The 26,900-nt window shown below is 41.2% G+C and overlaps 2 protein-coding genes across 3 annotated transcripts in view; both read left to right on the top strand.

Moving 5' to 3' along the window:
- LOC145499822 (E3 ubiquitin-protein ligase rfwd3.L-like) overlaps positions 1-26,900 on the top strand; it is a 93,319-nt gene that overhangs the window by 59,844 nt on the left and 6,575 nt on the right. The window contains exons 2-4 of one of the 2 annotated variants that reach the window (XM_081479340.1): positions 23,276-23,737; positions 24,449-24,540; positions 25,423-25,719. In XM_081479340.1, coding sequence (XP_081335466.1) covers positions 23,351-23,737; positions 24,449-24,540; positions 25,423-25,719 — 776 coding nt within the window. In that variant the 5' untranslated portion in view covers positions 23,276-23,350. Of the gene's footprint in view, positions 1-23,256; positions 23,738-24,448; positions 24,541-25,422; positions 25,720-26,900 lie in introns of those variants that run through there. The other variant, XM_081479341.1, reaches the window with a different exon arrangement.
- Positions 9,410-22,570, top strand: LOC145499823 (monocarboxylate transporter 10-like). Its single transcript, XM_081479342.1, has 6 exons — positions 9,410-10,319; positions 16,858-16,939; positions 17,244-17,439; positions 18,187-18,755; positions 19,335-19,704; positions 20,117-22,570. Exons 3-6 carry the CDS (start codon positions 17,268-17,270, stop codon positions 20,593-20,595), a joined length of 1,590 nt encoding a protein of 529 aa, XP_081335468.1. The 5' UTR covers positions 9,410-10,319; positions 16,858-16,939; positions 17,244-17,267; the 3' UTR covers positions 20,596-22,570.

Below are 26,900 nucleotides of genomic sequence, written 5' to 3'. Positions count from 1 at the left end.
AAATAAAACCCAGCACTAGGAAGGGTGGAAAGGGAAACTGACAAGCAGAAACACAGAAAAGGATATCTTTCCTTTTCTCGTACTTGCTCTTAAGGTTGTGTTGTTGCGTTCGGTTCGGACAGAAAAACAAGCAGAGACGATCTTTTATTAAGCCCCTCGGGTGCTCTAGACTGGTATGCACTTACAACACAATTTCATTAACCTGCATACATTGCCCCTTGGCTGATTCTTTGTCGCACATGCAAAGCAGTTACTCCGGCACGTGTCTTGTGAATATAACGTTGTCCGTCATAGTAACTAGTCGAGGTTCTTCGATCATACGGTAACTAAGATGAAATGTTTTTTCCAAAAAAGGAACTGATAATTCTAAGCCTAAAAAATTGATCTCATTTCAACACCGAAAAACCAGGCCCAGTTAAAATAGTAAAATAGGTGATATTTAGCACCACAGTTTCCAGCGGAAACCTCAAACGGCAAACCGCTAGAAGTTAAGTGCCCAAGCGCTGCGGTCACGTTTGGAGTTCTGAACGGAGATTTCCACGCCAAGAAGTAGGTTTTCACGTAAGTGATTTACCTGAACGGTTTTTTATCCTGAATTTTTGTTTATGCCACGTACCAATAGGAAAATTATGAAAACCAGTCTTTTTAGTACAAGTTTAGACGTAATTTTTTTAGCGAATTAGTGAACATGCATAGGACTTTCTGTTGCCATTTGAAAGTCACACACTGCCGTTTTCTGGAAATTAAATATAGCGGCCTCTTCGAGTGAAATATTTCTTTAATGTTTTCGGAGCTAAACTGGTAGAAGCCACAAATGTCAAACGCCTAACCTGAAACTACCGTTTGCGGCTTGCCGTTAACAGGAAAACCCTGTTGCCAAAACGCCATATTTAGCCAACTGGAAGCCAGAGAGAGGGCTCATGTAAACCTTAACGATAAGACCAAACCAACCGGGGCCAACAAGCCTTGAATGTACTGAATAGGTGTCGTATTGTTCAGCTGCTTTTATGTTGTTGTGTGTCCCGGAAGAACTGTTCTCCCTCAGTCGACAAATTCAAGTCAATCCGAATGATCCTTACCAGCCTTCAGGGTCCCAAAGGGGGGGGGGAGTGGGGCGGGGGGGAGGTCCCTGGGTCTCTGGAGCACGTTTTGGCTGTGGAGCTCGGCGCCCCATCATTTTATCGCTTGGAGCCTTGATCTTGTTCATGTACGGAGTCCGGAGCCCGGAAAGCCTTGCTCTGTAGCCCAGAGCCTCAGTATCAAGATTCAATCATTTTTAGTGCCAAGTAAAAGGAATTTAGTAGCGAGAAGGAGCACCAGATAAGAGAAACATACATTCCTTTCGCCATTTGTCCAATGTGAAACGCAATTATCGTATTACCAGTGTGTTTCGTTGTTTTCTGAAGTTTGTGAGATTGTTAGCCTCGTATTTAATTTAAAGTCCTTGCTGTTAAGATGAGCGATGGCCGAAATGAATCAGTTCAGTTATCAAAACACTTAGCGGGACTTCTATGCTGGATTAAAGGGTCAATCACATATTGCAGCCCTTGATTTGCAAATAATATTTGAAACGCACAGTTTGAATTTAACTTGTTCTCAAGGAAAGATAACATTCTGAAGGAAAAGGTCATCTTCATCACAAAAAAAGAAAACTTTGATCAATCCATGCTGATTCTTATTTTTTGTTTTTTGAAACTCCCCTGTAAATGACTTCCATTTTGGATATCATGATGCAGTTCCTTCTGACTTCGGCGCAAAGTAATCGAAGCTGTAAAATTTTGATTGCCAAATCAAAACATTAAAAAACGTTGTGTACATGTATTTAGTAGCTTATGTTGCTTATGTATCAAAGTTTGGGATAATTGATATAAGGTTTGATAGGAGAGACTAGAGACTGTCAAACCAGGCGATTTAATATATATCAAGTACATGTACAATTTTTTCTGGATTTTTTTTATGAATAAACCTTTGATATTATTGACAGTAGGTTTAATAGGATAGATTTTTTTCTCAAGGAACTTTTTTTTTTTCAGTTCTCGAGATGTACCTATATGAACTTTTTCCTGTCTGCCCTGTGGACAGGGATTTTTGAATCGCTGTTATTTTAAAACTGCCTGAAAATTGGACGCTAGAGAAAAAAAAAGATAGAGTTCACGGCAAGCGCAATTAGGCCTGTCCCGACCCTGACTGCGGTCGTAAAACGCTGGAACGTTGTCCACAAGAATGCCAAAAAGTTGCTACCGAAATTTCTTGATATTTTTATTTTTGTTCTTCACAATAATTGCTAACATCGGTCAAGAAAAATAGCTTGAAACTTAGACATTCAAGAGTCTCATAAATTGAAGTTTTTTCTAAAGTCGTTGATTTTTTCGTGCTTGATATGTGCTCTAAACCTATATTTTGCTCAAAAGTTGCTTAGAAAGGCAAAACTTGCTCGAGGTTGCCAGAGCCGCAAAAAGTTGCTCCAAACGCCAAAAGTTGCTCAAAAATTGCCGAGCACAATCGGACAGGCGTATGCGCAATGGCAAGCGCAAACTGATGAAATAACTGACAAGCTGCCGGAAACTAGCCCGCGAAAGTATCCAGTTTTTTCGGCTCGTGAAAACACCGGATGCTCCCGCAGGCTAGCCGGAAACGGGCAAACGGTAGCCGGAGTTGCCAGGTGAGCAGTTTTCCCGCCATTTATTACGTTTTCTGTTTACCCCTTGTAAAGAAAGATAAAAGAAAGATGGAACAGTGCTAAATTGTTAATTCCATGAAATTTTACTTCCTGATTTCATTTTGGGTGAAAATTGGGACTGCAGTCTATTAGACAACAGTCTGAACAGTGGAGCCCGGAACCTTAACGTAGGGTGCTATGGAGCCAATTGGAGCCCCGCTTTTTTGGCTTTGGAGTCCTGGAGCCCCTCTGCTTTAGGCCCGGAGTCCTGGAGCCCTAAAGCCCTTTGAGACCCTGAGCCTTTTTAAAGCGGTTCAGGCTGGGTTTCAGGGGCGTAGCTAGGGAGGGTGGTCCTGGGGTGCCCTTGACCCCCCTTTTCGTAAGCTTAAACCTACAACAGGTGGCGAAAACGACATGACAAATTGGTGAGTACCCTCACTTTGACACAGTGTGACCCTCCTTTTGAAAAATCCTGGCTACCCGCCTAGATTTCATGATTGTCAGATCCTGTGTTTAAAAGATATGCCATATATATCCATATTTTTGGGGGCTGAATATCAATTGGCACATCGTCCTGTTTTCTGTTCCAGTTGCTGACGCCTATGACTTATTCATTACTGGCATTATTTCACTATTTTATCACTGTGGTTTCCTATATATGAGTATGCAACGAATTCAATAGTTTTATGTAGCTGTTTCGATATTTCGAATTTCAGCCGAAGAAGTGAGAGCAGATATTGATTACAGCTGAGTGTTTTATCAGGATGGCAAGATTTGTGGACGCTAACAGATCAGAACTGTTTTGACGTTTGACTGCTTGGTTGAGATGCTAATAGGAGCTACTGCAGCTCAGAAGGGTCACCAACCATTGTCGTTTTAACTTTTTGTCTTTGTTTTGCTTTTTGTTTTATAATGTCATTTTACATCTTTATTCTTTATTTAGGCTACGTGTGCATACGAGCCAAGTGGTCCGTCAGGCCAGTGCTTGTTTCCGCTTTCTGTGGCATGGAGCGTCTAGGAATATTTCTACTCTCCCCTGGATGGGATACTGGTCTATCGTAGGGTTACCCCAGCATTAAATTCTCTCGTACCCATTTATACACCGGGTGGAGAGAGGCACTGTGAGAGTAAAGTGTCTTGCCCAAGAACACAACACAATGTCTCCGGCCAGGGCTCGAGCCAGGATGCTTAATCCGGTGAATCCGATGTCTTATTTGCCATAAAGCCAGTGGTCGAAATTTTTAAATGCTTTGCAAATGACCAGACACTCTTTTTCGATTTGGGAGTATCGTTGCTCTGTTGCGTTGAGGCTGTTTGATGTGTACGCTACAAGTTGGAGGCGTCCGTCACTATTGGGCTTGAGAAGGGCACCGCCCACGCCTGCTCCTCTTGTATCGTCTTGAAGTGTCCCCGGTTTGCTAAGGTCATAATATTGGAGCACTGGTGCGGGGGAAATGATGTGTTTGGCTTTCTTAAATGCGTCATCTTGTGCTTGGGGATATTTGATTTGGTGTGTTGGATGTGAGACCGAATAACGGTGCTGAGGTTCGGACAATACGGCGAGAGGTAATTGGCCATTCCCACGAATCTCTGTACACCTGCTTTGTTTCGGGGTGGGGCCATTGCCGCGATTGCTGCAATCTTGTCTTGCTTGCATTCCTCGATCAGTTATGGCGTTGCAATGAATTTGACTTGTTTTAGCTTGAACTGTAGTTTGCTCTGGTTTAGTTTTAAGTTCTTTTTGGAACATCGCTCTATAAGGGCAACAAGACGGCGGTCATGGTCTTTCTCAGCTTCTTGGTAGGTTGTTCCTTCTCTAAAGACAAGTATATTATCTGCGATGCACAGTACTCCGTCAAGGCCCTCTAGAGCTGACATCAGGCACTTCTGAAATTCCTCGGGGGCGCTTGATATACCAAATAGGAGGCGGAGCCATCGGTATCTCCCATAGGACGTGTGCGTGGTCGTCATGAGTAACGATTCTTCATCAAGGGGTGCGTGTACAAAACCTCTGGCATTAACCAGTGAGAAGCATTTGGCGTGGCAGAGTTTGTGGAGTTGTTCAGACAGTGATGGCATTTGGTATACTGGTCTGAGAATACCTTTATTGACTGTTTGACTGAGGTCAACGCAGATTCTTGTCTTCTTTGGTGTCTCTTTAATGACCTCATTGGAGCACCACGAGGTGCGTTCCTCTACTTTCTTTATGATACCGGCTGCAGCGTATCAGTCAAGGGCTTCCTTTTCGTTGATGCGTTTGGCTACGCCGGGGGACTCGTTGGATTGGCATTTTTACTAGTGAGATGTCAGCTTTTACTTGAACTGGGGGTGCCAGACAGCCAAGGCTTTCGAAGTTCTCAGGATACTGTTTTAGTATGTTTACTTTGTGAGTCCCCAGGTGGGGCCAGGCGGTTTTTGGAAGGGATCATTATGGGTTTGGAAGTTACGTTTCACTTTTGTATTTTCATTTTTGTCTTTCATATTCATATTCTAGTTTTTTCTGTTTAAGAAAGGAAAACGAAAACACCAGACAAATGCAACAAGGAGCTATTTCCCATAGAAATAGCCAATGTTCTGTTTCCGGAACAATTAGTTTGTTGGGAATTTTGGGAATTTGGGAAGATCTGGGCCGGGTTGTTCAAAGCCCGATGAAACTAACCCAGGATCAGCGAGAATTTTGATTTCAGTTTTTTAACTTTTCGGTCTGGTTTTCTGTTTGTACTGTTTGTCTTTCAGTTCCGAGTTTGAATAATTTTGAACTGCGCAGCCATAAACAGTGATAAATATTTCTATGCAACAGTGCAAGAAAAATTGATACTTCTTTTAACTTTTAATCCTGGGTCAGAGCTAACCGGCTTCCGAACAATTCGGACCTGGGGCCCGTTTCTCGAAAGTCCCGGAAACTTTTCGGGTCTGCAAAGCCATATTTAGATAATCTGTATCCAAAAACCGAGAGGTGTATACGCCTGAAACTACTTGTATGAAGTGAACCTCCGTTCAGATTAAGAATATGTGAATAAAACAGCTCTGTAATCATAAGGTTTGAGATTTTGCTGTGGCTTTCCGGGTGTGAAAACTTTTCGGGACCTTCGAGAAACGGGCCCCGGGCTTTTAGAAAATGCTACAAGAGAAGATGGGGGCAATCATTAAATGTTACCATAGTAAATAAGCTCCTTTTTGGCGGGTTTGTTTGAAACATAATAACTTTATTAAATTCTGTGCCTTGATTAATGCATATATAGATTCCTGGAATGTAATATTGAACTTTATTAAATTCTATGCCTTGATTAATGCATATATAGATTTTTGGAACGTAAGAACTTTATTAAATTCTATGCCTTGATTAATACATATCTAAATTCCAGGGGTCCGTTTCTCAAAAGCCACGGAAACCTTTCGGACCCGCAAACAGGCCATGTTTAGTTAATCGGTATTTAAGACAGATAGGTGTATACGCCTGAAACTTCTTCTCATATAAAAAATATGTGCATAAAACAGCTCTGTAGTCATAAGGTTTGAGATTTTGCAACGGCTTTTCTGGTGCGAAAACCTTTTCGGGACCTTCGAGAAAAGGGCCCCTGGCTGGTTCACTGAATCTCAGTTATCAGTCATTATACCAATATAGAGCGACAAGAGAATCATAATCTCTTGAGATCGATCGTTGCTGACGTCACTGTTTCAATTTTTTCGCATTGACATACGACTTCGTGGAGGCATCATGTTAGATGCAAAATGAACCCCAGCTTTTTAACTCCTCGAAGATATTAGCTTTTTAGCTACCCTGTAAATTCGAGTCAAAATAAAGTTATGTATGTATGTATGTTTTGAAAGAGCTTGTAAATTTTTCTACTAAGAGACATTTTTGGGTCTTTGGGTGTAATATTCAAGGAGAAAATGGATTTCAAAAACTGCAATGTTTCTGGCTGACAAAAGCACTAATGAGCCCATACATTCTTTGTAAAAGTTTTAGTTTTTAAGCTCCCGTCGCACATAAAGCGTCCAATCCATCGGGCTCAAATTCCTTGGGATAATCACGTTGTGACGTTCCAATATCGAGAGCTGGTATTTTGTACACTTGATCAGAAACTGAATCACATGAGTACTAAGGCACATATTGTAAACTAACTTTCCCCCATATGGCTATAGAAAAGTGTCGGTTAATTGAAAATTTTTCGACGGAATTGCTAAGCTTTTCACGACGAAAATATAAGGGAACAATGAGCAGTGCCATCTCCGAAACCGCAGAAAGGCCCACAATCTAGAGTTTTACAAAATGCCAACAAAGGCGACTTGATGAAGAACGTCTTGAAGTTCATCGCAGAAGAAGTCTAGAGCTTTTTAAATTTAACAGGCCGCTGCTGGAGGAAGACCCTGCCTTCCATTGAGGCCTTTCTGAGTTTACAGTCATTCTTACATACCTCTCACAGATGAGAGCGGTCTAAATGTTATCAAGTATAATATCGAATACAAAAACAAGAAATATCAAAAGCAGTGAATAGTCCAGTTTTGTTAAAATTGGCACGCCTGCGCACGGACCCTCCATCGCAATAGTTTATTTGACGTAATTTTGTCGTCATACGCGTATCGCTATTACTCCACATCTACACATAAGCACACTTTCGTGACTGGAGTAGTGAACAGTCTTAGCAATAGCTCCATACGTGTTTTATGGGGCTGGGGTTTAAAGCAGCCTTCGGGTTCGCCTCTGGGGTAAACGTGTGAGAGATCTTACGTCTGATGAGTACTAACACGGACGAAACAGCTGTACATGGCTGCCACTCCATGGGTAATTGGCTCAGCGCATGCGCACAGGTTCTGGCCAAACTCAATCTGGTTCCTCGAGTCCTCATTCCTTACTACGCTAACTCTACGAAACGAGCGACTTTCGAGAGTTCTGACAGGCTCGATTTTGATTGGTTTCAAAAAACAATGGAAATCAGCGCAGATAAACACCAGCGTCTCGATTGAGCCACGTTTTTGTCAACTAGGCATGCGCAAATAAACCGTATGTCCGATATTTTCGGACCTTTCCAGGATCGCTCGTTTTCCGACCGCTGGTAAAGGGAACGAAGACACTGGGTTCGAGGCTGGGCCAAAACGTTTAGATGTGTAGCGTCGCTATTACTTTGAGATGGTTCATTTACTGTCAAAGGAATGGTATATGGCTAGGCAAGCACGAGTTAACTATATTTATTAGTCTTAACCCTTTGAGCCTTAATTACTCATATAGGCGTTAAGAGTGGTCGTGCTTTTTGTTTCACTTGTGAAGTCATCAATTTAAATGTTATCAGATACTCTTGATAAGCAGATGGTAGAACTAGGCTAGACCTTTCCGTACATTGGTCAGCTTTAGATATCGACGACATTCCGACGTCACAAATCGAAAAACAACGTTATCAGTTTTGGTGCAAAAACGGTGGTAAAATGGTCCACCATTTCTAGGCTTCGCCCGTAATTAACATCCAACTTTTCATGGCAGCCAGAAAGAACATGCAGTTAAAAACGCAACATTGCTCTTTTGAAAGTTAAAATTTTGACCTCCTTTGCCACATTATGTGGGCCTCTTCAGTTACGGCGTTCTTGGAAATGATAAACTGAAAGTCACACTTATCTCACGCGGACGTGGTGGTTATCCCTGTACATCGAATCAGTATAAATCATTGTCCATCAGCGTTCCAGAACGAAAACGAACTCTTACCCTCAAATAACCCTTGAAAATTTGCTTTCTTCCCGGTCTGAACTAAGGCAGGTCTGAAAAAGAATACTGATTTACGGGTCAGGTCTTATAGGGTATTGAATTTTTGGTCAGGTCATAAATAGCGAAACAAAAATGCCATATTTTGGTCTTAAATAGTGTCAGGGTTTTGGGAAGCGCCTGGGCTGCACATCTAAACCCAACTATTCAGGGAGTACCCTCCGGGGTGTCCCCCATCTCCAAAAATGCCAAAATTATTACCTTTATGCAACTCAACGCGACAATTTTTCCTGTTTACCTCCCTCAAGAGCTCCTCTTCTGGAACACAATTGGGTAGTTGTTGCCATGTAGGGGAGCAGAGAATAACAGCATTTCTAATATGTTCATTAGAGAATCCCGCTAACAAATTGAACTGCAGTAGAACCTGTGAAAGTTCCTTTTGTCAGCAAAAATTGTTTCAAAAGCTGTGTTGCACCAATTGACTTCACGGGGAAGGGATGGATATTTTAACTACAGAACTTACCCACCTGAGAGGGTGCGTTGATTATTTGAGGGAGGGAGGGAGGGAGGGAGGAAGGGAGGGAGGGGTGACCCACCAAATTGCACCAAGGTCATGCACGCTCAGTGCTAAACAAATGTACTTTCATGTGTTTACGTAGTAATCGGATACTATAAGCCTTAACTGCTAATTAACTGAGGTCTTCAAGGTCAAATTTTCCAAATTGAGGAGATCCGGTTTAAATTGTGCATGAATCTTCCACGTGATGTCAGGGACACCATGACATGAAAACTCCAAGTCAATCCGCTTGAACACGATAACGGAAGCTCCTTATCACGTTCAAATCTGATCTGTGTACTCTCCCCCACTCCCTGTCAGAATCGGTTTTGTGCGTTTTTCTAGCTCACTCAGGTTGAATCTTCAGGGTGTCCACATCCACTTGGGTATCCACTCACAGACAAACTTGAGAGTGCTTTATGTTCTACTTCCTTTGGACGTGACTTTTTACAAACACAAAAGAAAGATCTTTCCTGAGGTTTTGCTAACGTGTAAGGAAAGGGAGGGGAGGATAGGGGAAAGTTTTCTTCCAAGGTTATCAAGATTACGCGGGGCACTTGTAGCGTCATTTTGAACAAAAATCGAAAAAGAATATTTGAGATTTTGACAAAATGTATTTTTTATCAATTACTTTTCTCTTCTAATTTGAGAAAAGTTCCTCAACACGCATTTTGTTTTTCTCGAGGAACCCAAGATAAAGAGAGATGATTGACAGCTGCTGTTGATTTCAGCACATGCACACTTGCCGGCCGGTGTTCGAAGTCCAAATCGAATTATTTGCGGCTCAATTGCCAACCTTTCCTACTTGACTGAGATACTTCAAGAAAAAAAAAACGTACATTTTGCCATGGAAACCAACGAAATTTTCGTGCCAATGTTTCTTGTTGGAAAGCGTTTTTTCTGATGTCATGATTAACGGGTAGAAAATTCATTCAGCCTTGCAGGGAATGGGGGAAAAAGGGGAAAGCAGTATTGCTGAGTTTCATTTCCGACACGGAGGTCTTTCGCATGCGGTGGCTAAAAACCGCACAGAGTGGAACAGCGGAAGTCCAATATCTAGTTTCATTTTGTTTGTTTCAGTGGGCGTATATTTCTAATGTGGGCACACGTCGACAGAAAGCGAGATTTGTGCTGCAGTGCAGTTTCAGGCAAATGTTTGAGGAAGGAATTTCGGAAGCCCCGTTGCAGTTTTTAAAAAGTTACGTATAAACGGAACCCCCCGAGGTAAGCGCATATCCCATTATCCAACGCGCCTTAAATTAGTGACTGGACGAGCCGGATAAACTGGCTGGGGAAAACCAGTGCTGTGCCACACCATCAGGCACTCGCTCACAGATGACCAATATCCGCGTCTATTTCCACGACTGCGGCAAGCCGTCCTTTGCTGGACTTCAAGGCGGCCAAACAAGGTACGAATTTTGATTGCTTTGTTTTGGGTTGCATGAGCTTGCTAGCTCAGATAACGAGTGAATTAGTCAACGAGACCTTGGAAAATTAAGACATAACATAATGGCTTGAGTTGTCGAAATATCGTCTGGACCTCACCAAACTCCTAACTATTCGGAAGTGATGCTCGAACGGGTCGAAGGAAGCACGCCAATAATTTTGACTGAAAAAAATTAAGTCTTCGGTCATCCAGCATCTCTCTACTGCTCGTTTCATGCTCGCAAAATTATCAGCGTTGCACGGTATTTCCATTCGTTGCTTGCCCTTAGGCATGTCGCCTAAATTTTTTTTTTGGAAACTTAGAATTGACCCTTGGGTCAATCTAGTAGCTTGAGTTATGGCGGTGCAGACAATTTTTTTTTTTTTGACATCTTTTAATATCTGACAATCTTCAGCTTCATCACCACCTGCGGTTTCAAGTCAAACGAAAATATCAAACAACCCGCAAAGATTGTTATGTTGATCGTTTATGGCATGACTTGTAGCCGTACTACTACTAGCTCGTATGCAATTCTCTTCGAGCTGATATGAGAGATTATTGCCCTCCTGGCTGGTGTTGTAACCCAGTTCAAAGCGGTTGCTACACCACATGCAGCCGAAGCGTTGGCAAAGGCGGCTTAGATCTTCGCATAGCAATGAATATTAACGGCCTTGTCCCAGAAATGTGTAATTCCTTCGTGGTTTCATCGGACGATAAATTAATTATCAGACTAGGCACTGCATTGATATTGAACCTGCGGCCTGAATTAACAGTATAACACCTTATTTACTTCGATGCCTGCAGTCTTATGCTCTGGTTTACAAAATATGACAAAAGAAAAATTCATGCTCTTAAATGTTTAGAAAAGACCGGATTTCATTGTCTAAACAATCTTCAAAACCATGCTACAAAATTCTTTGTTCTTCTTAAAATCGTATTAACCCTTCAAGCATATCGAGATGTTTGTAAGTGTCGAATTCTTTTTAATCAGGAAAATCAAGAATATTCTGCACGTATGCGGTCACCAGATTTTCATTCACTGCAGAGACTAAACATTTTGTTGCACAATGTTGATTTTCTTTTCGCCTGGAGATAAATTTACCCGGAGAACAAAGCCTCTCTTTAAAGAAAATTTCGTTCACCCAATGCGTTGCCCTTTAGAGAGAATTTCTATTTTCATCAGACAATGCTCACTGATCACAGAAAATTCTCCCAATCTGTACTGTCTTGGTTACGGCGACTTCGTGCAGACTAAACTTCGCTTCGCTTGTTCCGGGAGTGAAACTTCTCTGCTATCGTTTTCACCAAACACGGGTAAGACAATATTCTTTCATTATTTAGTGCCCTTAACGCGTTTGATTTCTCTCACATTGCGATATTTCGAACTTATTTAACGATCGGTAATATAATCGAAATATCTCACGTCCGGGCAAACCCCGCCTGGCGTCACGCAGGGTAAACCCTTTGAATGTTTTTCACTTCATAACGCCAGCCTTATAAGAATATCGCCAGCAAAAATGCACACGGCTGTAACTGTGATATGAATGATCTTCTCGGAATAGAGGAGGTCTTATTTTTGTTGCGAGATTCCATGAGCTAGCGTGTAAATTTTCGGAGATCACAGTTATCGACAGAAATTTGCCAGTATAACAAAGATCAGTACTACTTTGTGCTGTGGCTTCGCGGTAAAGGTCCGTCAGCGCGATACGTTAGCCTCGTTGTTTCAACAGCTGTGCCAAACAATTTTGAAGGATTTTAGCGGTGACTGAAGAACGAAACAGAATACCTCGCTAGTTAGTGACCTCAGGGTCTCTCGGAGCAAAAAAGATTTCTATTTCTGTTTTCCTATCCTAATTGTTGTCAAATATACGTGTTGGATTTGTTCATAAAGCTGTCACGTCATTTCAAGTTATAATTGCAAAATTAGAGAAAAACAGCTTTTAACAGAGACGCCATTACAAAACTTGTACTTCCAGTTTTCGGCGATGCATTATTGTACAATTGAGCTTCAGTTGTTGATCACAGGAAGGAAATTTGGCGAGATCGTGTGGGGTGTTCCCATTTGCAAACGTTTTCCTCAAAATGTGCGCTTTTCTGGTTCACATTTCCCCACTGTTCTCGTATTTAGGCAAACGATTGTCAGGTACCGTGACGGTACTGGCCAATGTAGCGAGGTGGATGTACAAATTTGGACAACCGTGTTTCATGACATGATACATTGCAGCCGTTCAGTTGTTGATATCTTAACCAGTTTTCCTGGTACGAGTGGGTGTTGCAAAACTACAGTGTAACTGTTCTCCTGCTTTTGGACTAGAGTGTTGTTGCTATTATTAGAGAAACTTTCTCTGAACAGAAACGAAAAGTTGTCCTGTATTCAAAGGATTAATCATGGGGGACATACTGGGGGAGTGAGGTGGGAAGGTCGCAGGAGTAACCTTGACTTGATACTTGAGCGGCATAGGCTCCCTGTGGTGTTTTGTTTCTGTGCTTTGAAAGAAAAGACATTTCCAAATGGCTCAGAGGAAGGCCCGATTTCCGCTGCTTTCCCACTTACGTCCGGTTACCACTGAGATCTGAGAGCTTCAAGAAGGAATAAGCCAGCGACACAAAAGAAATATGTTTTGATTCGCGCAGTACTGTCACTGTCGTTAGTGTCACGTTATATAAAGCGTGACGAAAGAAGAATAAGAACAAAAAATAATGTCTTCTTTTTTTTTCAAACGAAGAGCTCTGTGACAACATTGAAACTATACCTTTGATTTTTTTTTACCGACTATTGAGTCACTATACAATAACATTGTTGGAAAAGAAAATCCGCAAGGTTTGTCACAAGGAAACTGATCCAAAATTGGTGAAAAGATGGTTTTCATGGCAAAATCACAATTTTTCTGGTTCGCACAGAAACTGAACGCAGTAAGAAATATAATTGGTACGTGTTCTCTATTCCTGTTATACAAGCAGTGACCGGAACATGTGCTGACTTCTTCCAAGTAAATGTCACCAAGGAACAGTGCCCTGGACATTTTCAGATTATCGGCTGGCAAATTATTTCCAGAATGAGATGGGACGTGACTTGCTGCCCGTTTTATTTCGGGCAAGAGAGGTTGTGCTCTTGTAACTGAAGTACACTTTTTAAGAGGATTGAGGATGTATTTCATGATTTGACCAAAATACCCGAGCACTGTTTACGGGTCAGAAGAGCAATTCAACTAAATATGTTTCGGGTTTTGGCCGTCTCTGAATCAAAATAACTAATTCGTACTGTTTTAGTGAAGTAGTTTATAAACATATGCATTTCGAACCGTCTCTAAACTGATCTTTGCGACATGTTTCCAATGTGGCCCAGTATAATTCTTCAAGAAATGCATGCAACCTTGGCCTCTTAATTAATATTTCGTATTAGCAAGTTGAAGTATGTCAAATCAAGGTAGAGTTTCAGTGAAGATTGATCACACGATGACAGAAGACGAAAACGGTGCACGTGGTATTAAACTAGTTTGTATTCGCCAGGAGCCTGGGTGTGGGGAGGGTAGGGGGGAGGCTGCTCTTTTGCGCCGACGGGTTTAAAATAGGGCATAGATTTTGATCAATTTGTTCTGGGAATAAGTTTTGTTTTACTTTTATATGGAACTGAGGGGAGAGTTTAGATGAAAGTAATTTTAGTTTTATTAAAATCGGGGAATTTGCCGCACTTCTCAAGTGGGTTAAAAATCTCTGAAGTACCTTCTACCCTCCCCCGGGTTAGATGCCTAGAAAAGGTTTCCCTCATTCAGCTCTTCCCGTGTGACTACGTGGAAAAATGTCGCTAAAACATCGACAGCAACAGCGACACCAAGTTGCTTTCCACTTCAATTATCTCATGCTGCTTTACAAGTTTCTCGTTCTCGAAACCTGATCTAACCCGATCGTGAGATTTTCCTGGCTACTCGGCCTGTAAATAAAATGCCTCAGGCTAAATTTTTTTCCTTTTTCTTGACTTTATAGGCCTGTTTAAGACATCAAACTTCTAACATGTGTCGTAGTGGGTCGAACAATGACCCCAGTTCCGAATGCATAGTTTCCTTTCCGGGGATATTTAGTAAGTCATAAGTTGTTGCAGCCATGCCTGCGATACACAACCCACCCAGTTATTTTGTCGGCAACATTTCGATCCCTTCTCTCTTCTTTTTAACGTGTTTTGTTTATTTTACCCGCGTGATTTCGCGCGGTTCCGATTTGTATCAGGTCACCGTGTTTTCATTTATATCAGCTTATATTCTATTTAATTTCAGTGCAGAAATTCTCTGATAAGATATGACACGGACCACACAGGGAAAACATTCGCTTCGAGGATAAAGGTTTCATGAGTCTCTGTCTCAAGCGTGTTTAACAAAGGAAGGCTCTTCGCTCTTAGCGTTTCGTGCGATTCTTTATTATTATTAAAACTTAAGTTTCAATCTGTTTGAGATTTCCTCAGTTGTTACAAAGCAGGAAAGATTTGTTTGTGGAAGCGAGCCGCTAATGCAAGCCACGTTGGTAGAGTTCAAACCACGAGGGCAATGTATATAAATCGATCGGGATATCAAAGAAATCCAAAATTCAAATTTATTCTAAAATCTGTCCGAGAAACGACTCTGTAAAATGAATCCTATGAAGATAACTTGGTCGCTTTCTTGCGCAAATCCTTCTCCAGTCCAGTTTCTTCAAATTTCAAACCAGTTTCAAGTGAGGAAACAGTTTTACACTCTTCCACTTCACTCCGATTGGGACCAAATTATTAGTTATTTTCAAAAGCACAAGAAGGCGATTGTTTTCTCTTGCCCGACGTTTTCAGCAAGACAAATGATAGGAATCTTTTTGTCAGTGTAGCAGATTATTATTTTCAAGATTGATATCGGAAATTGAACTCTCAAGTCGGCTGTTTGTGACATAAATGAATGTAAACTGTGCCGATTAGAATTGAAATCCCGTCCCGCTTCACGGATCTCTCACTACATCCAGGAAAAGCCAGTTTATCGAAATTGCTTTTCAGAAGAAAAGGAGACATTTTTACTCTCGAAATAGATTGTTACTGAAGAGATAACAATTTCCCTGGCAATTTCGTCGCGAGCTAAAGACGTCGACGAAAAAAGGAACAGTACCAAGTTTGAAATGAATACCACTAAGAAAAGGCAGTGAAACATGATACAACGAGAGAAAGGAAGTTCTTAGACCCTGACTGTTGAAACAGAATAGGAGAGACAGTAAGAAAACGAATTGATATATCTATCAATACCTTGCGTGATGTGATATTATTATTCAGAAGACCTGTTTAGCATTGGAAGACCACCGCGAAGTTAGCTATCGTGTTGTAGATCGATCAACGCCATTTTGTTTTAAATGTGGCGGATACCAAGCCCTCTATTTTAAGCACCGCCGAATTCTTCGCGTAAACGCGTGCTTTTTCAATTTGCTTCAAGTTTCAATCGTATTTTCCGGTCTTTTCAAACTGCTGCCTCTTTCATTTTACATGATAGAGCTTTTCAATAGCGTGACACAGTAGACCTTAAGCCCAGGGGAACTCCCGCCATTAAGCGTTAAGCCTATTGGCATCTAATTTTAGATCAGAATTAAGATCTTTGCGCTCAGCAAGCGTGAACAATTAAACATCTGGATTCAACATTTTTCAATTCAATATATATTTTTTTGCAGTTTGTTTCATTTCTCAGTCGTGTTTTTCTATCGTTTCAAACTGCTGCCTTTTTCATTTTACAGAATATTGTTTACAACAGTGTGACGCACTCGCCTTTAGCTTAAATCTTTTAAATCAGTTTTTGCGTTCAGCAAGCGTGAACAATTCAACATTTGGAACAAATATTCTGCCAAACCAAAGGTCTACAGCTATTTATAGACCTCTGGTCAAACCTCATAAACTGTCGGACATGTGGTGCCAAGATTTGTTCTTCTGGTTTAAGAGTGTGACTAAAGTGTTTAAAAACCAGTCTAGAACACGAACAAAGCTTCTCTCTAATTGTGTTCTTAACCTGATCAAAATGCTGCATGGGGGCGGAATAGCAACATTTCTACGCTTCACCGATCCTGTCAACCCCTGGTATTTGGGACACGAAAACAAAAAAAGGAAAGGGCGTGCTGTTACGGGCTTGATTTCTAGATTATTACGGAAAATTTGTCGCATTGGACATAAATTTGCTGAAGATAAAGTTAATATGATCGGAAGTACCGAGGATTTAAAGTGGCTTGGTCACGAATGCTGTATCTTGGAACGTGAGGCCTAACTTATTCATTTCCAATCCATCTCAATCATCTCGTTCAAAATATTTTGCATATCAGACAAACTGCCGTCTGATGACGACTACGGGTCTACAAAATTTCTCATGATTTCACCCATACCCCATCGTTTCTGTAGTTTAGCGGCTTCAACAGGGCCGCTAGTTAAAAGCGTGAGATTTGCGGGCTCACGATGGCAAGACTCGATCGTTGTATACTCTTAGAAAGATCAAGGTGCCACCATATATCATTAGATTTTCCGCATTTCATTGCAGTTTGGTTCCCAGAGTGGAGGAGATCTGAGAACTAGACATCGTTTGGGAAAAAGCTAGAAGTTTACACCAACTTTTAACAAAGGTAAATCAACTACACAGTCAGTTATATATGCATTCACTGAGCGCGGACAAAGCGAGGAACCACTAGACCCCCTTCCTTCAACGTTCGCCTCCCTTCCTTCAACACTAGCCCCTCCCCTCAACACTCGCCCATCCAACAAAACTTTCTAAAATGACAAACAAGTTTTGAACTGAACAAGTAAGTCTTAATAAAGTACATAAAGTATTTGCTAAGAAGTGAGACAATTGAGACATTCTAGCTGGTTTCGTAAAATTGCAGTTTTCTCGAAACGTCAATCAACTTTTTTTTTCCTTCCACTCACCAGGCTGCAAAGAATTTCAAACGAAACATGATGCAAAAGAGAAGTTTGAGAGTGCCTGGAACCCTTGACGGAGGCCTGAGTTGGTTTGCCGTTCTTGCTTCGTTTATGACGCAATTCGTTGTCATGGGGATCCATAACGTATTTGGCTTGCTGTACCTTAATCTGTTGACAGAGTTTGGAGAAAGTAAGGCCACTACAGGTAAGAAGGCGTGATAGTTCCGCGTTTGTGTGAAAAGCGTCCAAGACTAAGGTCAATAAACGGCGCAACGCAAAGAAGCAAATCAGAGAAGCGTTGCTCAGTACAGTTAACATTTGTTTTGTTGAACGAGCTCCCTACCGAGAGACGGACTCAGCTAGTTAGGCTCGCATTTATTTTTTACGTCCTTACCCCATTTAAGAGACTGCTAGCGAGATTGCGCTTTAAGGATTGAGGATTGGTACAAGGGTGAGGGTGTACTCGACTAGTAGGCCCGCATTTATTTTTACGTTCCGTAGCGCACTAAAGATCCTGCTTGTGAGATGGCGCTTTAAGGATTGAGGATTGAGGCTTACGGGTACGATACAATACAAGAGTAGAGGTACACTCGGCTAGCTAGGCTGTACACCATCAGAGAACGATCAACATGCTAATGAGAGCGTGCCTAGGGATTGACATGGTGTCGAGGTTTAACAAGCTCTGTACCGTACCAGGGGAGAGCCATACTCAGCTAGCTAGGCTCGCGTATATTTTTTACACCCTGAACCCCAGTAGGGAACCTATTGGTGAAATAGCGCTTTAAGGATCGAGGATTGAGTCTTTGTTGGGTTTCATAACCATTCCCCTCTATTAACTATGAGTTTGACTAAGGAGTTCGGTACGGTAGGAACCTTAACGGCACATGCTGCAAAAAGGGTAAAACAGTTGCTGATTAGTTACTAATTATGCCCCCTTTGCTCTGTCCCGCAGCCTGGGTAGCCTCGATTTCATTTGGTCTCACCTTCGTTTTCTCACCTCTGAGCAGCTCTCTGTGTAAAAGGTTTGGATGCAAAGCGGTTACCACACTCGGTGGAATATTAGTCGGAGTTGGTCTTCTACTGTCGTCCTACGTCGACAGCATTTTCCGGATGTACGTGACGTACTCGTTCCTGTTTGGCCTGGGCTCCAGCATGTGTTATGTGTCATCAGTTCTAGTGCTCAGCGGCTACTTTTCAAAGAATCTAGTCGTCGCTAATGGCATTGGCCTGGCCGGAGCAGGAGTGGGAACGATATCACTTGCGCCCGCGCTCAGCCTTCTGCTCGACAACTACTACTGGCGTGATGCACTGCGCATTCTCAGTGCGACCTCATTACTTCTCGTGATCAGCGGCCTCATCTACTATTTGGTGCCGGCGCCGATGGAATTTAGCGACGCTAATGAGTATCAAGAGGAAACAAAACGAATTGACTTCTCCTTCCTAAAGAACAAGGCTTACATTGTGTGGATTGCTGTTGTTGGACTAGTGCTGTTTGGATTTTATATACCATACGTACATTTGGTAGGTGAACTTGTGACCTGAGTCTTCAGGCCTTTCAGCCAGCAGTTAAGTTGTTCTCTGCGCCCAATCACTAATTGCAGAGCTTGATTATTCTAATGTACACAGGGAACGCTTCAAAAAAAAAAATGGTACCTTAAAGTAAGACCATATTTTTGTTTAGTTCTTTTGTTGACGTTTAAAATATTGCAAAACTCATTGCAAAGGGAGAAATAAGGCAAGAACCAGAACTGAAGCAGAGGGGAAAAACAACAACTACTAGATGTGAGAAAACGGGCAACTGGTGAAAAGGACGGGAAAATTCATAACCAATGAGAAGCGCGGGAAAAGAGGTGGCCATCGGAAAACAAAAAGTTAGACCACAAATTCAGAACGAAAACACTGGAAAGGTAAAACGCTGTTTGACATTAAAACAAGGAAAAGCAATCGTGTTCAATTCGATTTGTTCTTGAAATTCCGAGAAAAAAACCGTCTGGCAATCGGCAGATTGTGTACGGTGCCACCGAGTAAAAATGTATTGACAGAAAACGTATAATACTTCTTCTAATCTTCTCTCCTTTCGCTTCTTCCAATCTCTCGCAGGTGCGGCACGGACAAGACCTTGGTATACGGAAGCAAAAATCAGCAGTGTTAGTGGGTTACATGGCAATGTCTCAAACAGTGGGCAAGATTGTGTTCGGTCGAATTGCTGATCACCCACGAGTCAATCGTGTGTACCTCTACCAAATGTGTCTGCTGGTATGTAGCGTTCTCACCACTCTTCTCCCCCTCTTCACCACCTTCAACGCTCTGCTGGCCTATTGCATCGTGTTTGGCTTCCATGAGGGCTGTTTTGTGGTTCTTATTGCTGTTCTTACTGGAGATATAGCAGGAAGAAAAATGATGGCGACTGCATACGGTGTGATGTACTTCTTCACTGGTATTCCTATGATGTTGGGACCTCCGGTTGCTGGTGAGTGAAAAAGAAACTTAGCACCAGGGTTTTCGCGTTAACAGCAAACTGCAAGCGACAGTTTCAGGTTAGCCGTTTGGCATTTGACATAAACAGACATTCAGGACAAAAAACGTTCAGGGTAAATCACTTACGTTAAAACCTACTTCTTGGCGTTACAATCCCCCGTTGAGAACTCTGAACATGACTGCAGAGCTTGGTCACGTGACTTCTAGATCTAGCGGTTTGCCGTGTGAGGTTTCCGCTGAAAACCGAGGTACTAACAGTGAGGATGAAAAGACTCCAAATACAGCTAACTGACTGACGTTTTCCGAATATAGCTACAGTTTACATTATGACAAAGTCCTTAGAAAATAAGTCTATGTTATAACATAACACGTGGTTAAAAAGTTTTCTTCTTTCCTTTCGACAGGTTGGATGTACGAATTCACCAAAAGCTACGAGCCCGCGTTTTACATGGCCGGCGCTTTCACAACACTTGGAGTATGCCTATTGTTCCTCGTTCCTTTCCTACTTCCGCCGGAAGTACGGGAAGAGTGGCGCATGCGTTCTAATGGCTTTCGTATGCGCATCCAATCATCGACTTCCAGTGAAGCAACAAAATCATGGACTTTGGACTCCGGATCATTTTATTCTGAATCTGAAAAAGACTCTGTGCAAGATTACGAAAAGAAAGACTTGACTGTATCGTTAGATGAAAATGTTTTTGAATCTAGCATTGCCAAAAGACAATCTAACGACTCAGGTCTCGGGTTTATCCTTGAAAAGTACTTCTCCATGCCAAGGCTCGTGGATCAAAAAGACAGTTTATTGGGAAGTTTCAGTGACTATTCGAGTTCTAGTGATGTTTGGATCCATTTGTTGGACCCAGACAGAGAGACCATAGTTTAACTTTACTAAATTAAATAGCCTATTTATCTCAATTAAGAAAATGTGTTTAGAAGTGAGAAGATTGTTGCCAGGTCTTATCCAAAGATCCCACGATATAATTAGATCTGGAGTAACTCATGAGATCTCGATATAATAGTCGAACCACGACGGGCTTATGGTCCACAGAACTATCATTCAAACAACAATAGTTCCTCTCATATCATGGAAGCGTTTTAGCTTCTCAGCGTTTTCATACAGAATTTTTGGTTTAAATGATTGTTTGTTCCTTTTTTTTTCTCGTTATTGTTTTCGATTGTCAAAACTGAAACGCTTGATCACCGGATACATCGCTCTTATAGAGCGAGAATGAACGCTTAACAGCGTCGATGCATCTTGATATCATAACATTATTATTTATTGTCGTAAGTTTGTCGACGACAAAGCCCTCGAATCACAGACGACGCCGGGGTTTAGAAGTTTTTAGAAGGTTGAACATGAAAGCCTTGAGCATTAGATGTTCTCCATCTCAGTGCCTTTGGCGGAGAATGAGAACCTTGAAAACAACTTTACTAATATCACTCTAAACATTTAGAGCCGTTTTCCTACAAGAACTAGTTATCACAACCTCGATCCCGAGCTCTTTCTTTTTTAGTTACCACATTATCGTGACGTCACGATGCATAGCAACACGGTCAAATTCGAACAAAGGGAATTTCGGCGACGAATGTAGCTACTTTGGTCGACTCTCATTTGATAGACACTTCCAAAATCGCATTGTTATCTACGAAAAAGTACTTCGGTAAAGTTGTTTTTAACGGTTCCATTCCTCGGCTCCCTTCGGATGGGCTATGTCACAGAAAATTGAGTCGTGCGAAAATGTATTTTTAGTCAAATGTAAGCTTCATAACTGCATTGAAATAAAGGATGACGTTTTAACTCAAACCCGGGGATAATTTTTATCAAATCAGCAAGAACCGAGTTTTTGTTAGTACCTTTCTCCAAAGTCTTGTATTTAAGTCGTGTACAGCAGTTAAATTAGTTTCCATTTTCACTGCCTTGCGCGATTTTTTTTGGTGAGCAGGGGGTGGAGGAGGGAGAGGGGGCGCCTTACAATCGAAGACAAATTTGAGCTTTGATAACAACCTATATTTTTGTGACATAGCTCTATATCTGAATTGAGAACATTTGATACTCATGGCGACAGACTGGAAGAAACTATCCAGCATATAGCAGATATTGCCCTTGTTATAAAGGGCGTTATGACTAATTCAAAGGTAAACTTTTCAGGTGTAAAGTGGTGTCCCATTGAGGATCACCATTGTGCACATGAGAGATATACACAGAGAACGAGAAGCAGAATTATTGATTCGTATATTTAAGAAAAAGGTGGATCAAACAACTTAGGAAGAGCCGATGGTTCATGTCTTCAAAAAAGTTCAATCGACGATAGAGAACAGCAAAACCTTAATGACATTGTGCCAATGTTTGTGAATGTCTGAAACGGGGGTCACAATTAAAATTATTTATATTGCAGTGTAATTTAATTCAAGTGGTAATAGAGTGGAGAAGAAACAAAAAGAGTGCTTTTGGCCGCTTAGTGGAAAGCTAGAATAGTAAAGTGCTTAGTGATTACTATGAATTAATAGTCCTTCCCCTTACATCTTGAACGGATTCCTGGAATCGAAAATACACTAACTCTACATGGGTGGATTGTTCTAACTCCTTCCCCACCCACCCCTTCCATTATATATTTCACTCACGAGTGTTATAAATTAGGATACCTCGTAACGAGGTGCGTGACGCGTGACTTCAGCTATCCTATCCAGCTGTAACTAATGTCATTGATGTTAGCACGTAGTTAAATTCCAAAGAACTGTACGGGATCTGTTTTTTTTCGGGACTGCGTTAAGGCAAAATAAATTGGAGTACCGTGAAATCCGGTCTTATGGCCACCAACAACGGTCACTTTTCTTTAAATCGATGAAAGTGCTTAGTCACTCATTCCCATATTGTAGTAAGACCATGGTGTTATGGCCAAACGCTGGTCGTATTGACGGGGTTCCGTTAAACGTCTTTTAAAGCTGAATGGTCTAAAATTCACCCCCCGGGACTCCAATATAAAAAGGACTGGGGTTCCCGTCGTACCTTTTAGCGGGTTAAAAAACGGTTTTGGTACCGTAAATACTCTTTTTCTTTGGCCAACGTAGCTTAATAAGAAATAACACACAAACTGCGGTGACAAACAAGACAATCAAATGCATGTTGAAAAACAAAATTCATTTAGCTTGACGTTTCGTATATTTCGACATACATCTTCAGAAGCGACCGTTTAGAATAGAAGTAACAACTAAATTTGATTTGGTAGGTCCACAACGGGAGCTTTTCCGGTACCTTTTAGGGTATCGAGCCAAAAAAATATGACGGGAGATAATGTGCTGTTTAAAAATTGGTACCTCTTAGGGGTGAAAAAAAGTTTAAGCCACGCCCAAAAAACAGGGGTTCTTTTCAGAATTTTCTTCTAGCACCCACGTCCCTTTTGTATGGGAGTCCCCCCTGGTGCCCCCTCCTTCTGTTTTGTTGAGTTAGTCTCCTTTCCTCCCATGAACCAGCGGTCAGACGAAATGAGCAAAGGGACTGGGTCGACTATCAAACGGACATGCGCAAAGGAATAGAAAATGGCGCGTATTTGTGAATCATTCAGGAGAGTGTTTGAAATGGAATACATCATCGGAATTATATGTAACGATAACAGTTTATAAAAGATCAGGAAAGTCTGATGGCTACTATCCATTATCCTGAAGATGTGGAAGTTGAAGAATTTGCCCAAGAAATCGTAATAAATACAGGTAGCAATGTGGTCGATTTGACCGAACCCGATGATGAAGATCAAGAGATGGAAATCGATAACGGTGGAGACGGTGGCGCTGAAAGTCAAGGCATACAACCATCAAACGATGAAAATAATGTCCCAGAAGATACAGAATTACAATCATCAATGCAGAATTCCACCCCAGCGGTTGCCAGAAGTGTACAAGTGTTAGGGGTTTTAGCGGTGAATTCTCCAGACGAGTTTCAAAACAAGGCGTCAAAACCGTCCTCTAAAAACACTTCCAAGGTGAAAATTTCAAAGTCACCGTTAAAATCACCCGAAAAGGATGATGATGTAAGTTTGGCTCGTGAGCTGTTAAGATATTTAATTCTTTTTCGCTGAATAGCTGTCTAGCTCTTGTATTTTGAAAGTTAAACGAACCAACTCTCTGTAGTAGATACGAACGCTTACTATAGCATTACATAAGCTTCAAATTCTCCAGCAAGAGCTTAGAATAAACTTACACTTTCTACAATAATTTCTCCTTAGACCTCCTTACCGAAATTATCATAGCATATACAGAACTGTTTGTTATTTTTTTGTGCCATCCTGAAACAGGTGCAGATATCAAGGCGTCAATTGTAGTGCTTTGGAAATTGTGATTATCAACGCTTTCAAGGAATATACATGCACAGTCCCATTTTCAGTTTCACTGAACAGTTAATCTTAAATTTTCCTCCATGTTTCACTCAGCCTTGGAGACATATACACAAGGAACTGAATATTTGACTGTACATCGCCATGTACATCTTTAGCATACATGTGTGATGTGTGTATTAGCAAGTTGCATCCCTCATAATTGAATGGCCCTTGTACATTTAACGTGGCTCCCCATAGTTTTATGACTACTCACACATGTAGGATGAAAGCTTTAGTAATCTGCGCATGCTCAAACGATTACAGCAAGGTTTTTTAATATTTGATGCTGTTCACACGACCACTAAAAGAAAAACTGACAGTGAGTTTTGTGGAATGGTAATGCTTGTTTTTTCTGTTTTCTGACAGTCACAAAGTTGCCCAATTTGTTTTGAGCCATGGTCAAACTCGGGTGCTCACCGGCTGTCGTCTCTCAGCTGTGGGCATCTCTTTGGAAGAAGGTAAGTGATCTTAGTTTTTACATTATTTTTGTGTAACTAGACACTGTCTGCAGCAAAGACTCGATACATTTTTGATAATTCCTGGCTACCTGAAAACAGCAACACTGTGGTGTTGTACTTGTTGGAAGATACAACCTCTCAGTCCTCAGACTATTTATAGTCTAGTTGTACTGAATATGGACACCTGGCGTAAGTTAAAGGTAAAGTCTGTAAACAAGTCAAGTGGTCCATCAGGCTGGCGCTTGTCTCTGGTTTCAGAAGTATGAAGTGACTAGGAGTATTTCTACTCCCCCTGGATGGGATATTAGTCCATCGTAGGGTTACTCTGCAGCATTAAATGCACTGGTACCCATTTGTACAACTGGGTGGAGAGAGGCACTGTGAGAGTAGAGTGTCTGGCCCAAGAACACAACACTGTGAGTCCGGCCAGGTTTCAAAACCGCAACTGCTCAATCCGGGAATTTTCTGGGAGATCTATTTGGATTTCAGAGGTAGTCCTCTTCTTCTGTTCCGGATGGAATAATGGAAATTTCCTCAGCATTTGCTATATTTTCCAATTTCCAGTCTCTACTCAGTTGAAAACAGTTTCCATGTACAGTGGAATCCTGATTTTTCAAACCTCCAGGGAAACGAAAATTGGTTCGAAAAATCGAGTAGTTTGAGAAATCAGGGGTAAAATTACAGAGTTTGACTGAGGAGGGAAACAACTTTTGGTTCATGTTATCGGGAGGTTTGAAAAACTGAGGGTTCGAGAAACTGGGATTCCACTGTATACATATGTTCCTGCTATCAATAATCAAGTGATCAACCATATGAAGTTACGAAATGCAGATCACTGAAATTTTGCTGTCACTTCACTATATTTTGATTTTTCTCCTGAAGCTGTATTGAAAGATGGTTAAAAGCTAAAGGAGGAAATGACAAGTGTCCACAGTGTAATGCACCAGCAAAAAAGAAAGACATTCGAAATATTTACACAAAAGCAGTCAAGTCTATTGATACAACGGAACGTGACAGAGCACTGGCAGATCTGGAGAAAGAGAAAGAAGCTCGGCAGAAAGCAGAAGAGCGAGAGGCGCGTGCTCTGCTACAGTACCAGCTGGCTAAGGCTGAGTGTGAGAAGATTGTCACACAGCTAAAAAAGCAAGAACAACTGGTTTCTAGTTTACAGAGAGAAAGGTAAGCAATCATAAGTATTCCTGTAGTGATGAGTGATATAGTTTACCAAAAAAATAGAAATAAAAGTTTTAGTTCAAACAATGTTTAAATGTTTCAAACAGCAAAGAAAAAAAAATGGGGCATCTTTAGTGAGAACTATTACTAGTATGTATAGTAAGCTACAAGTCCAGAATAAAACTTTTGTGCCTTTAGTTGTTGATCTCTGTTGGGTTAAATTTCAAACAGTTTTATGCATTTGAAGGCTTTCGTGCAAAAGGGTGTATCTAGCATTTTGGGCCAATTTTTATTTTTTGCAGGATTGAGCTAATTTTTGGCAGACTGACCTGTTTTGACATGAAAAGCATCATTGCATAATTGTTTTTGTTGATTTGCACTTCGTTTTCGAGAAATAACATATGCAAAAAACTGAGTTTTCCGAGTGGCATCTTTTGAAGTGAATCCTTCGAAGGTGGATTTTGACGGGGGGTGAACTTAAACTGTTACTTTTAGCAGCTTGGACAGCACGGTTTTTTTTTAAATAGATGTTTTGATTTTTGAAAGAAGTAGAAAAATAGACTGGAAAAAAAAAATCCACCGACCTCGTATCAAACTGGTGTCACGACAAAACTAACTCGAATCCGGCCCATTCAGGGCCTTATTAGCTTGCGCTAATGAAGCAACAGTAAGGGTATTGCATAATTATACGAATAATAAAACTCGTGGCAAATACCATACTTCGGTGACTTCACCTTTTAGCAAAACAAAAGGTTTCTTTTGTTTTTCGCTCAACAAAAGACCTCCAAAAGATACCCTTGGAAAACTGAATTTTGCATACGCTATTTCTATTACATGTATATGTAGGATTTCAACCAGGGATTGATGTAGTGCAATGTTGATAATACTGCTCAGTGACTAGTCTGGGTAAAAGTGGGAGCAGTTCAGCTTAAAAAAAAAAAATAATAATAATACACGTAGATTGTAGTATTGTCACTGGTGCACTGGTCCAGTGCATGTACAAATATATGCAGAGTTTATGCCATAGAGTTGTCTCATTATTGCATACAGATACACAAAAAAAGAGAAAATGTTTTTTGATATTTTCCTTCCTATTCATTGTTATGGAGATACAATGTACTTTCCCTAGGTTTTTTGGAAGGAGGGAATTGAGCTAATAATAAGTATGTGTACATGCAATGTGCAGG

Source organism: Orbicella franksi, chromosome 10, assembly GCF_964199315.1.
Source record: "Orbicella franksi chromosome 10, jaOrbFran1.1, whole genome shotgun sequence".
Lineage (NCBI taxonomy): Eukaryota > Metazoa > Cnidaria > Anthozoa > Scleractinia > Merulinidae > Orbicella > Orbicella franksi.
This window is presented reverse-complemented; position numbering and strand designations above follow the sequence as displayed.